The following is a 14,110-nucleotide window of genomic DNA, read 5'->3' on the forward strand; positions in this document are numbered from 1 at the left end:
AAATAAATATATGCTATCTAGAGATGTATAAATAGGTCCATCCTGAAGAAAAGTTCCAGCTCTGACTATGATGTAGCGACATCTAAGGTCCATCACCAAAGTGGAGTCAGTAAAACTTCATATGCAGTTCTCAGGATTTATTACTGTTTTACAGTCTATTTCTTTCTTTCTTCCAGCTGTTGTCTCGTCCACGTGATACAGGTAGTTCTTTGCTAATTTACAGACCACAGGTAATCCAGACAAAATTGCCAAGAGTTTATTTTTAAAAAAGTCACACTCCAACTTCCCTCTGGATACTGGCTACCAAACAGTTCAGCAAGTTTGAAGGAGGCTGGTCCATTCTCCGCTTTAAGGCATTGTCTCCTAAATCCAAAGGTTAGAAAACAGAGGCTTGCCTGTCACAAAGCAGCTTCTTCCAATACAGCATCCTAGACCTCTGCAGGTTCCTCATGCTGGTATTGCCATGGGAGCAGGGGCAACAGCTCCAGTATGGGTTTTTTCCAAAGAAGTTTTCTCCTTCCTCAGCTGTATCCTAACACATCTTTGTACAGTTCTGGAACTCTTTCAGGATCCACGGGCCGGGGCAAGAAATGTGTGAATTTTTGGTGTCTTTTGGACCTTGCCCCATCTCTGGGAGTACCATCTTTGTTAAGTGCTACGAAGTATCGGCGCCCCGAATCTCCATGTTTGTACACATTGGACGAGTAAGTGTTGTACCAGTTTTCCTCAAACTGTTCCCTGAAGATGCATTCAGAAGTTAGTTTCTCCTACAGAAAGAAACAGCGAAGAAAAATAAGTCAAGCTGTCGCTAGGTATCTGAGCACACATGAAAAAAAAATACAATAAACAAAATGTTTTAGGCTTTGTGTGGCCTTACTGTTCATTTAACTGTCAACAAGTCAAATCCAAGAAGAGTATGCAGATCTGACATTGAGTTTGGAAGCCTACTTTAATCTTTATTCTTTTGAAAACTGGACCTGTACATATACAATTTTGAATTTAAACACGAATTAGATATAACTCTAGTTTCTAAGAAGATATCACTTATTTATGATTTAACTAAAATTCGCCCGACCTACAGCAACTATATTATGTAGAGTTCTGTCTTGTGGTACTGCCATTCTAGAAATGAGATTTGGTGGAGGGACTCAGGTGCAATGTAACAGACCAGGAAGGTATTTCCATGTGTTCTTTGTGGTGTGCACCACTTCTCACATTTTAAACAGGACTAACCACAACCAAAGGAACAGGAGAGACAGAATATTTTATCTCAAGATGTTTTAAGACTTGGAAGGAGAAGAGTCTAAGACTGCTATTACCCTGATAGTACTGGAAAAGTCAAAGATTATATTTTTATGGTCATATCTTGAAGTTATTCAACAGATGCAAATCAACTGTAATGAGTACAAGCTTATTTTCATTCTGAAACACAGATATTCCAGTCGGGACCTACAGATACTGTCAGTACTCTTCCATCATTCAGATTTTTCAAATCACAGTGACCTAACTGTGAGATATGCTATTATCCTCTTTTTCCCAGCATTTGAAAGAACGCTTTTATGTTAAAAAGCTGGTACCTGGAAGTACCACCTGCTGATTTGTTAAGAAACATTAGGCTATACATAAAGTAAGTGAGGATTCTATATTGATTGTTATTTCTTCCATAACTATCCTTTTAACTATCTTCCAGTTACATTCAATGTTTTTCATGATAGATTATGCACTATGATACACTCGCAGTATTTATAAAATTAGACAGCAGACAACTTAAATGCTGTTTGAATAGATAGTTTAGTTAGCTATTTTTGTCATAATCTAAGAGGAATATTTCTTTTCAGTTCTCTTCATCTAGGACAGAGAAACTTTTCCCATCAAATCTTTAGTATCTAAGGCTATACCGTATACTTTCAAAATATATTATACATTAAAGCAGGAAAAGATGTTAGTGTTTTGAAAGCTAAAACTACCTCACCTAGCTACTTTAGGAGTTTGCATAGTGCTAAGAAGTGAATCAAAACATCAACATGCATGAGCTGACACAGAAGTGATACTTACAGAGCCATAGAGTTCTCCCTTCTCATTCATTCCAAGGTAAAGGCCACTGTCCACGCCTCTAATACTGACCAGTCCTACTGCCACACTAATGAATTCAAGGATACCTGAACACATATCCAAAGAAAGAAGAAAAAAAGAGAGACTGCTTTAACTCAACTTGTAACAGAAATCAGTAAAAACATCCAAAATGTAGTTAAAAGCAAGTGGAAAATGTACATATTACAATAAATGTGGTCTACTTTTTTACTGAAATTTCAAATATTGCATGGAAATGTATACAGCATTCACAGGACAGCAGTCTGAGAAGCCTCATCTAGGAACAAGAATCCTACACCATTTAAGAAACCTCTTTTTTTATGCTGAATATGAAAGGATTTTATTCAGCACTGAGGCTAAAGTCTTCAGTACTATGCAGTTGCAATCTATAATGATTATACACTATTTGCTAAACTGCCTACTCAAACATTGGAAGATAGGTTTGAATTACCTGAAAATATACTTTACTTTCTCTATAGCATTATCTTAAAAAAACACATCCATTATTAGATCATTTGAATGGAAATCAAAGTACAGATGGGAATTTTATATAACAGAATCTACCCACAGGAAAAAAAAAAAAGGTATTTGCCAGACATCTTATCTAGCATATGGGCCCACACCTCTTGACACAACTTCAGTGCAGGCTTTTTATGTGCATGAAATACGCTGTTTATTTGCTAATGTTTGGATTATAGCATTATTTATATTACATTTGCCCAAAAAAGTAATATATATTAATAATATAAAGTATCTGGGAGATGAGGCACTATTTGAAGGCTGAATTTGGCAAGGGTATGCTAACATATTTAACCAATTAATATGCAAAGATTACGGTATATATAAAACATGAAAGAAAGGGAACATGTGAACTGGCTTTTTGGAAGTCGTTAACAATGTAAACAAAGCCTCAAAAAGAAGTTGTTCTAGAATCATACCTAAGATTTTGCTGTGCAGCAGCAAAACCACAAAACATTACAAAAAAAATCTGCATCTAAGGTAAGTGGTTTTAAATAGCGCATTCGATTTTGATTATGACTTTTTGTCTATTTATTTGCTGTATTTATGATTACTCTTTTTCATTCGGGACCATTTTTCACTCTCAGACAGATGGACTGTCTGGACTATACAATAATTTAAATGTTTTGAATTTTAATTGAGCTTTGGCAGATTTCTTATTTGTGTTACAAAGCAGCAAAGACAATAAATCCTTTACAAAGAGTAAGCATTAAAAACTCCATTGCATGTAAATCATCCTAGTTTTCCAGTTCCTAAAGCAGAAAGTCCCATAAAAAGAGGTGGAAGTATTTTGTCTTTCTGGTATCATTTTCAAAGCCACCCGTTTTCAAAACTATAATAAGCAGGTGATTCAACCCACAAAGTAACCACATCAGACAAACCTGCTGAGAACAGTGGTAGACTAAAGGAAGAACATTTCTAAAAAGCCCAGTAAATGTTTGATCTGGGGCTAACTTTTTTTTTTCTTTTAAAGCAAAGATTTATTTCACGTTTACACGCTGTAGGAAATCTTCCTTCTGAGAAGAACTGTCTGTTTGACTACTGCTCTTCTACTTCTGAAAACATCCATGTGTTATAAAAGCAATTAACAGCCATTCCAGCAGATTGTTTTGACTATGGGGAAGATGATAGGAACCTCTTTAATCACCTTTTTATGACTGCTAAATAAATACAGACAAAAACTCACACGTAGTTGACAACGGCAGGTTTGTTCAGATGTCCAGTTCCTACAATCGCTACTTAGGATTTACTCTTATATCACAGAAAACATTTACACTTTGGGGTTGCCTTCACCTCCTTTTGGTCTATTGACAGAGAAAGTTGACTGGGAAGCATTTTAAGTATGGGAGCAAAGAGGCATTTTAGGCCCCTCTGCTTCAACTTTCTGTCCTGCAAAACAAAGCGGTCCGATGCAGCCTAAGGGTCAGCGTGCCTGAGTCCACGATCTGTATTATTCTACAAAGACTCAAGAAGCTCCAATACAGACAGTGAGTACAAAAAGAATCAGTCTGACTTTCGACCTTCCCACTCAACCTGCCAGCGTATGCATGTGCTTAGAGACATCCAGCACAGGCTGAGCAAGGCACACCATGCGTTATCTCCTGGCTTGCATGGGATGAGCAACCCTCCCTCACTACCCTGCCCTGGTGCAGCCCCCATGGTTTAATGTCGAAGGGTGAAGCCGGTACCGAGAGCTCATCCACCTGCCCCAGCATCACTGGCATCACGCCTGCCTCCCAAGAGTGCGACTGCTCACGCCCAGGTACACACACATGCACTTACGTACACACATGCACACATGCGTACACGCACGGACACGCACACACACACACGCACACGCCCGCGGGCAGAGCGCGGCCGGGTCCGTGCCGCAGGCACCTACCGAAGAGGCTGTGGTCCTGGCGGGTGCCGCGCACGCTGCCGTCGGGCAGGATCTGCAGGTGGAAGCCGGTGCGGCAGTACAGCTGCCGCCGCCGCAGGATGCCCTGCAAGTGCGCCAGGTCCGCCGCTGCCGCCGCCGCCGCGCCGCCGCGGGCCGCCCGCTCCGCCGGCACCCGGCGGTCCCCGAGCAGCGCCGGGCGCTCCCCGGCGGGCGGCAGCAGGAAGTGGGCGCCCACCGGCTGCCCCAGGCCGTCCAGGCCGCCCAGGAAGCCCCCCACCTCGGCCAGCGGAGCCATGGGGGTGCGGGGCGAGCGGGCTAGGGCGCAGCGGCGGAGAGCGGCTGCCGGCCTCTCCCGGCGGGCATGTGGGGGTGCGCGGCGGAGCCCCAAGCATGGGGAGCCGGCAGGGCCGAGCCGAGCCGTGCTGAGCCGAGCCGAGCCGTCCGTGCCGTGCCGGTGTGAGCCAGGCGGCGGGGTGGTGTTTATCCGCCCCGCGTGTGTATATATATATATACGGCGGTCCCCCTGACATATGCTAATGAAGCCCTCCGCGGGGAGGCTGCGTTTGAAATTGTAAACCGACTCCCCCTCTGCTCGCACCTTCCTCTGATCTGAGATGACGGCGGGGAGGGAGCTCCGGGCGCAGCCCCGGCGCCCCGCCGCACGCAGCCCCGCACCCAAGGGGCGCATACGCGCGGCGGGGGCGGCGGCGGGTGGGGACCCCTGCGCGCAGCGGAGCGGGCAGCGGGGGGCGGGCAGGCGGGAGCGGGGCCCGGGCGGGAGCTGCCGGAGCGTTGCGTGGACAGGTGCAAGGAGAGGCAGGAGGGAAGAAGGAGAAAGGGCGTTACCTGAGGGTTAGACCTGCCCAGACACACATGAAAGAAAAAAACTAAAGATCTGACAGTTTTACTCCCTGTTTCTAAAACGCTAATAAAATGTACATGCATTACCCTTCCCTTTTATCACTTCAGCTACAAGGAGGGGAATTTCTAAAGAAACTGGCATAGTCAGGGAGGTGTTTTCCCCTCTGCAAATTCTCCCTCGCATTTAATTTATCATTACCGTGACATGAAACTGATCTATAGCATTTGGATATCGATACAGTATCTTGAAAACGTAAACAGGCAGGCCCCTGGTTTGGGAGAAATGTCTCCAAAACCTGCAGAGAAGAAGAAAGAAAGATCGAGAGATGGCTCATCTAATCCATCTTCTTTGGGGTTTTGCATTGGGCCCATCACCAAAGTCTGTGAGCACCACAAATTAGCAATAATATCATCTAGTGAAAGATCTCTGTTATCTTTCTACAGCATTTTGAACCAATTTAGGACTCTGCTGTCCTGTTCCAGATGAGCATAGGCATTTTTTTCATCCCAAAAGTACAATGGTTCATGCATACCAATGTATTGGTGGAACACACGTTCATTATTAGCAATGGTAAAACAATGGTATATTAAAACCCAGAGCTTGACTTTTGCCTTCTTTGCTGCTTTTTCTGTTACATCTAATGAATTTTAGGGTTCAAACTACATGACCCATCTTAGTGTTTAAGATAGGCAATGCAGTTCCTTGCCAATGCTAAAACATGGTAGTAGAGTATAAAACGCAAAGAGCTTTCATAGCTAATTCTTTCAAAAGTTCGAGAGAATCGCTTGGTGGTTTAAGGTTTCATTTAAACAAAAAAGTTGCAGAGAATCATGAGAGATTAATTCTCCCATCTTGCTCTGTGGTCTTTTCAGTCACAGTCTAAACCTGAGAGATCAAATGGATTTGACTGCTTAGCTTTATTTGCTGGGGAGAGTATAGGGCTAATTAATTGGCAGGTGCTTTAAAGCAGGTAATGCTACACCTTTTCATCACTGCAGTCCTAAGTACTGCCCCTGTGTGCACCTGAATTATAAAAAGGCTGCTTTAAAGCAAGTGATTTACTGTGGAGGGATTTAAAACTGAAAAAACTAACGCTAAATACAATGATCAGATAAATCACCTCAGAAGAGAGCACAGGCGGACCTGCTCTGAAGGCAGTTACAGATAGATGTTATATTATTTTACCTTTCAGATAACAGGAGCCTGTCATGTGGTGGGACCCAAAAATCCACCATAATCGAAATTTCAAAGCACATCTGTGTAAACATTATCACATCAGTGTAAAACATCAACCAATGAGCTTTCTCTTTGAACCAAATCTACTTAATTGCAGTGCTAAATCAAAGAAATAGATCAAAGTTGAATAATCTATATGGCACCTATTTCTCAAGTAGCCTGTACACTGATTAAATATACCTAAAACGATGGAAACACCCATCAAGTATTTTGACATGACTGGCAGGTCAAGATCAAACTGTTCATCGTAGCTGCTAAGTTGCAGGACTTGCACTAGGATGGCACAGCTAAGTGGAGGAGGTATATTCTTCCAAGCCTAAATATGCTCCAGTACAGATAGTGTTGCTGGGTCCAAGCAGTACTCTCTGAGTCCTATGAACAGTAGAGGGCTCTTCTGGTTAGATGGCACCACTGTCCCCAGCAGAGAAGGTCTTTTTTAAAAAAAGATCCTCAGCCATCACACACTGGAAGACCCTTATGGCTAAATCTTTCCTGTTGTATAATGGAAACATTTAAAGTAGAGTGGAATATATAACGTCGATCTTTTCCGAGTGGAGTCTTTAATGTCTGGGCACTAAACCGGTTATGCTATTTTATAAAGTACCAGAAAAGAAACAAAAAGATAAGAATTTTTTTGGTGTTTGCACTAGTCATGTGACAGGAAAAGATAACACGAAAGATTTTTTTCTTGCACCTTCTGAGACTATACCATGGGAAGTTAAATAATTTTGAAGAGTGTTTTTACAAGAGTACATAATTCAAGTTAAAGTATACAGTACAATCTAATCAACTGTACGTATACTTCCTAGATACCGCACTTTCGGTGTCGTTGAACAAATACATATGTGGTCGAGTTTTTATTTCCATAGCAAGCAGTTAGGGGCTTCTATAGACAATATAATTACTGTATTAAGAATAGAATATTGTCATAGGCAAAAACTGGTGGCTACCAAGGGAGTGGAGAAAGCAATGGACTGAAATCTTTGATAGAGTCAATATATATGTATATATAGAGAGATCTATATATCTATCAGGTTGGTTAAAAAAAAGTTGTTAGCTGTAAAACTTTATGTCCTGCAATTTATTGCACCTTTATTAATTTTAGAACGCCCTTACAACCATGCTGTGCCAGCCATAAAATTTTCATGATATAATAAAATTTTGGCTAGGAGAATGAAGGGGGGGGTTCATGAATACGTGAGAAAGCAAACACAGGGTGGAACAAAAACCACCTAGTAGAACATAAAGGAATATGTCCAGCTGGTGATACCTGTGTATCATGGTCATTTCTGGATTCTTCCTAGATTTGGACAAGAAAACATGTTTGGCTGCTTTCAACAAGATAAGCAGAACATGGAGAAGTTACAGTGAGAGCCTTTCAGAGCACTGCAAGTCTGAGTAAAACAAGGTGTATTCTTGTGCAAGATTTACTAGGAAGAAAATAACAGAATCCTTTTCAAGGCTCCACGTACAAACCAGGTCATAATCTGATGATCTAAAGCCTTTTAAATGCAATATATACAGACTTCAAAAGCATTCAGAACTTTTTCTTCTGAACTGATACAGTTACAGGTATGTATGCATCTATACTTACATGTATATATATATACATCTACCTATTTACAAAAACTTAGACGAGGGAAAAGTAATGCTGAAAAATTTAATTTCCTATGGAGAGGAAGTCCTACATATCTAGGACCTTCATTTTTTTTATTTCTTTAAATGAAGACAGACATTTATACGGCTTTTTACGATTCACTATTTTATTGTCCACGTTTTTGTGGATACACATGAATAACTCTTGTATAAGCAGAATGGGACAGAGAAGCTAGGTAGTGAGCACACATTTACATCCAGTTACATCCAGTGAGAATGGACCTTTTTCCACATACAGCAACATCCAAATGCCCCATTTGGCAGCTTTTATATTAGTTCTGTAAGTGGATTATTGGATAAAAACCACCTTGATTTGTTTAAATTACATGGTTTCTGAATCTGCGCACATAAGATGTGCAGACAGCTTATGGTTTTTGACTTGCTGCACAAATAAATTGTGCTCTTGCTCCTAAGCAAACACCTCACCAGAGAAATTCTGATTATCATACCCAGGTGTAAGTAGTTACAGATGTGTATTGGGTTTTTTGAAGTGAAAAAAAGATTAGCCTAAAGGTGTTATTGAACAGTCATTAAAATGTGGCTAACCAATTTCAGGGAAACAATGTGAACAGGGAGATAATTCACAGTTCATGGCTACAGTTTAGGTGACTGATGTGTCATCCAGCAAACAGGTTTACTTTGGGACACTACGTTGACCAAAAGTGGTTTCTTTTCCCATCAAATGGAAAAACTAGACTATTTTAGAAAGGTGATTGTATTGGTGAATGATGTCTCCTAATGAAGCAGCTGGAACTGAAAAGATCCAAGAGCCACGTTCTACAAAATTTTCCAGACTGGATGCTTAGTCATGTAACTACAGGAGAAATACTTGAGCTTCAGTCGTGCTAAGCATCTGAAACTATTATTTTCTTGACACCTAAATATTGGCCTTTATATTGGCATTTTATCAGTAAGTACAGAGATGTAGCTCAGATTTGGAGACAAGACTTTCACTTGGGAAACATACATATAAATAAAGCAGTAGACAAAAAAATTAACCAAAAAAATGTTTAGTTTTTAACAGATGGGAATAATGAAGTCAAGGAAATTACTTGAGGGATGAATTGTCTTATAGTATTCTAAAATGTTGAAAGAAATGCAATAAGTCTATCATTCACCCTAGATACCTGCCTTTCCAGACATAGCTCTGAGGTAATGCAACCTTGGCCATGCTTACAGCTGTGTGATCTCAGATTGTTGTTTGACAAACATGGCCACAGTTCTCCCTTGACACAATATCATAACCACTGAAATGTTTCTTAGAAATTAAAAATGCATGAGAGTGTCTTAAACCTATTAAAATGAGCTATAGTTTGTGTATTTTCTGAAATCTTGTTCATAATAACCATCAAAGATGTAGGGGAACAAAAAGTAAAACTGGCTGAGACTTGGGAAGAACATGTTTATATAAAGAAGAAAAAGACTGAGGCTGCACCTGACCATTGCAAAAAACGCCATAAGGAGTGCTGTGACTTGAAATGTGTGTGTGCAGCTTATGAAGTTTCAAGGTAATGTAGGTGGAAACACAGCTTGTACCATGGAGAATGCCATAATATGAAATGCCTGACAAGGCCTATCGCCCATCAGCACCAGGTAGGGACAAAAGAACGTGCTCATCTTTAACAACTGGTCTTTAGTGCTTGGTTATGCTAAGGAAGCTGCCTACAGCCAAGAATATTTATCAGAGGAGAGGCTGCTGACATGGCAAGTGTCTGGTTTCCTGATGAGAAGGCCTCATACATAACACAAGAGTATAAAAGGGTAGGAGATACCGTAGTCTGAGGTTACTTTGAAATGAAAGGAACAGCAAATATGCTTGAAATAGGGGCCAGGAGAATCCCTCTTTTCTGAGAACCTGAGGTGCAGAGAGAGGTACTGGAGGGAGAGGTCAGATGGACCTGGGGAAGGCAGAAGTTTCCAGCCTACTGGTATTCAGGGAATTAAGTGTTTAAATTGGGTCCCAATGAAACAATGCAGTAAGCAAACGAACAGAAGGAACGTTATCTAGATCGGTCTAAGAATGGTAAAGGAGAGCATTACTCTCTGTTGGGAAGTTGTTTAGCTCCCCGGCTCATGTTTCATTTGTAAAAACTGTTCCCCATGGGACTAAGTGCCGCTTATGAACACCTTACAGCACAGTTCAAAAAATTATGGAATAGTCTGCCAGACTATTTGTCAGCTTTCAGAAAATTTTAAAATCAAAAATTAACTTAGTATCAGAGGCAACAGTTTAATTTCAGTGTATCTGAAAGAATCTTCACGCTTTTAGTTTCAGCTGTTTATCGGGTACGCACCGAGAGCTTTCAAGGCTTTGGAAACAGGTTGGGACATTGCTAGGTTTTACAGGACTGATGAAGCCGCAGCAATCTTCATTCTAATAAGGATAACTAGGATCACGGGACACTTTTAATAAAGCCTTGGCAGTAAAACAGTGAACAGCCTTGACACTGCAGCCACCTCCGGCCTTCAGGGTTACAAGGCAAACGAGGCACGGTTGGAGGCTCTTCCTTTTTCAAAGCCAGTGCTTCCAGGTGTCTGCAGAGACACATTGCTGGGTTGTGTGGGCACACTCCCACGACTACGCAGGGTTGGGCTCCGCAGCACGTTACGGAGCACCCACTGCACGTGCCCTGCGAGCCGAACTGGAGTGAGGCCCGTGCACGACCTCTGTCCACAGTCAGGGCGGTGTCCACGCCTCACCCTTCCCAGGCGCTTTGGCGTAAACTGCCCGGCTTCAGGTCCGTGCCCGTTCTCCGTGCTTGATCTAACCACCTCGTATCTGCACTAACGCGGCTGCAGCCCGCCGCAGCCTGAAAACGTCCCGCTGCCGCCTGTCCCGAGAACCGGGCGCGCCCCACGGCCCCCCCTCGGGCACCCCAGCGGGGCACCGCCTGCCGCAACCAGGGCGGAAGCCGGTGCCTCCAGCCTCGCCGGTTGGCTGCCAGGGGAGGTGGGGAGGACCGCCGGCCAGGCTGCGGAGCCGCAGCCCCGTGCAGGCCGGCGGTGGCGGCGCGGCGGGGCAGGTGGCGCGGGGCGGGGACTGGAGGGCCTCTCGCTTCCCCACCCCTTCCCCGCTTCTCGCGAGGCTTCTGCCGGCACCCCGGGGGGCTGCGTCCGCCTGTCGTTGGGGCGGAGCGGCGGCCATGGCCGCCCTGCGCACCTTTCTGCGGTGGCGCCGCCGCTTGGGCCCCGCGCCCGGTGCCCAGCCGTCGCGGCGGCTGTGGGCCGGCGGCGGGGCCGGAGCGGCGGGGCTGAGGCGGTGGCGGCGGGAGCTGGGCTGGGCGGCGGGAGGGGCTCTCGCCGGGTACGTGGGGTACCGGCTGTCTGAGCGGCGGCGGGAGCCCCCTCGGGAGCCGGCAGCCGCCGAGCCGGGCGGGGCCCGGGCGCTGCTCCCCATCCCCGTGGCGGCCGCTGCCAAGGAGACGGTAGGTGTGTGCGCGCCGCGCTCCTCCCGCCTAACGGGCTGGCGGCCTTTCTCCGCCTCACCGCGGCCTCTCCGCGTGCCGCGCTCAGCGGGGCGGCTCGGCGTGCCAGGGGCCCCGCCGGGCGCTGTCAGCTGCGCGGGGAACAGGCCGGAGCCGGCGGGGATGGAGGAACGTCGCTCCGCGCCCTCTCGGTGTGGAGATGTCTCTGCGAGGAGGCGGCGGCTGGCGGCGGCGGAGCCGCTCCCCGGGCTGTCGCGCAGAGGTGACCCTAAGTGGAGCCGGCCCTGGGCTGGGCGGCGAGGCAGCCTGCGCGGGCAGGTCCCCCCGGAGCCGAGGGCAGAGGCAGAAGCTTGTCACCCGCCCTCCATCGGGAGAGGAGAGCTGTCACTGAAGCGCGGGGGTGGGCAGCGGGCCTTGGCACGCCTTCGCTGCACCCCAAAATGTAAACTGCGTGCATCTTACTCTGCTTTTCGTCTCTGGAACTGTCCTAATCAAATCTTTCTTTTTCTTTGATAGAAAATATTATTTTGCAGATGGAACATCTACTGATAGTGCAAAACCTGGGTTTGTCTTCTTTATATTTAGGACAGTTATCTTTTTAATCTAAAATTTTCTGTGGAGTGGAAGGTTTGTCTGGAGCTTAACGAGAAGCGATAGCGTAGCGCTTGGTGCAAGTAAGTGACGCTTCAGTTGGACTAAGTCAGCCAAAACACTGGTTGACTAACCATGGGTAACAAAAAACAGTTGACTTGAACATGAAAAATGAAGTTTCGTGTGATAGGGAGAAACTCCTGCACCGTGCCAAATGTAACATATGGTAATGACAGGGTTTTTTTTCGTTAAAAAATCGGGTGTTTCTTAAAATGTCAAGAGCCATGATTAGACAGTTTGTCGGTATGGTATCTGCTAGGACTTGGAATCAGTGGTGCAAACGGCCTGCTTTCTGTAGATCAAGTTTATCTTATATTTGGGAAGAGGATCTACATTTTTGCAATGGAGGCCTTGGATTTAAGTATGAATGTTGTTAGCCAAAAGGCAGATTCTGTTGGCAGCATCCTTTATGAAGGGAAGTTGAGCCAGATATTTCTGATTATTCATGTACTTGTGGTCTTGAGTGTGTTACAATGGCACAGAGGAACAAAAACAAACTCTTTAAGCCTTTCATACTGTTTTGATTTGACAGAAGTTTACTTACCTGGTGTTAATTCTCAGTCTTCTTTCAAGGGAAATATGGCTGCTGCACCCTTGAAAAGTCAATACAGTGTGATGTGTAACTCTGAATTTTCACACATATCACTGTCAAAGCCGTGAGGTTGCAAGGTCAGAATTAAGGTTATATTTGAATAAATGTAAAATACATTTTTTACTTTTTTTTATCTTTTGTGTATACACAGACTATTTTTCAAAGACAAACACCGGGGGGGGAAAAGAAAAAATTTAACCTGCTTGGTTTTATGCGCCTGTCTGGAAGAGGGCTCTAATTAATTTGGTTTTCCATTTGCATAACAGAAAATTTGAAAGATCAACTTGAAATATGTCCACTCAGTTTGTGTGGCCAGACTAACTGCACAGACTGACATCTCAAAATGCTAGCTTTATGTTGCAATTTTTTATTTTTGAACAAGTAGTCTCATTGATTTCAAATTGCAGATCTGAGCACTCGGCATTCTTGAAAAAATATCCTTTCAATTGAAAGCCCCCAAAAATGAGGATCAAATAGCTGTGGAATTTTTGGTCTGAGGTAGTGGATTCCTGTGCTTTTTTTATTATTGACTGTTGTGCTGCAGAAGGGCTTGTATGACAATGAGGAGAGACCATAGTCTGATACCAGATCTAGCTGGTGAACTACCGAGAGTAGTTTGACCATGAGCTCCGTCTGCGTTGTGTACTCTATTTATGATTGCCCTCTAGACCTGTGATGAGCACCAACTCTTTGATTACAGGTGTCTGAAACACCTCCAGAGGTGTCTTCCAGGGGAAAAAAAGGATGCAGATACTGTGTTCAAATTGCACTGAATGATATTCACAGTATTCTGCAATGGTATTGTATTGTAACGTCCTTTGTAAGAAGGCTGAGTTAGTGTTGCCCGAGTGACAATAACTTTTTTAAGTCCTAATTTTAAGTGCTGAGCTTAACAACTTTAATAGTGTTTAACAGTTCAAAAAACATTATGTTTTTTGAAGTAGAAAATTCTGTCATTAAAAGTCATTAAGTGTCAGTGTTATTAGGATGAAGGTTGGAGCTCTTAGATCTACTGTAGAGTCCGTTTAGGGCAGTGGCTGGAGAATGATAACCTGCAGTTTCTGTATAGATGAGTTTGATGGAAATGTGATGAACGTTTTGCTAGGAGGTTTTTACAGTTCTGTCATGTACTGACCAACAAAGACTGATGAGTCTCAAATATCTTGGGATCCTCTCCAGCTGCTTTTGGAAGGTCA

General features: G+C 44.0%; 2 protein-coding genes across 2 annotated transcripts in view; one reads left to right on the forward strand and one right to left on the reverse strand.

The window, feature by feature from the left end:
• Nucleotides 1-521: 521 nt before the first annotated feature.
• On the reverse strand, nt 522-5,022 carry FGF20 (fibroblast growth factor 20). The gene is given in 4 exon segments (XM_068403928.1): nt 522-767; nt 2,056-2,159; nt 4,493-4,925; nt 4,927-5,022. Coding segments are annotated over 4 exon segments (879 nt in total).
• A 6,367-nt stretch (nt 5,023-11,389) lies between these two features.
• Nucleotides 11,390-14,110, forward strand: part of MICU3 (mitochondrial calcium uptake family member 3) — a 62,627-nt gene continuing 59,906 nt past the window's right edge. Inside the window, exon 1 of the mRNA XM_068402896.1 lies at nt 11,390-11,671. Within this exon, the coding sequence (XP_068258997.1) occupies nt 11,390-11,671 (282 nt within the window). The remainder of the gene's footprint in view (nt 11,672-14,110) is intronic.

This window comes from Nyctibius grandis, chromosome 6 (assembly GCF_013368605.1).
Source record: "Nyctibius grandis isolate bNycGra1 chromosome 6, bNycGra1.pri, whole genome shotgun sequence".
NCBI classification, from domain to species: Eukaryota; Metazoa; Chordata; class Aves; order Nyctibiiformes; family Nyctibiidae; genus Nyctibius; species Nyctibius grandis.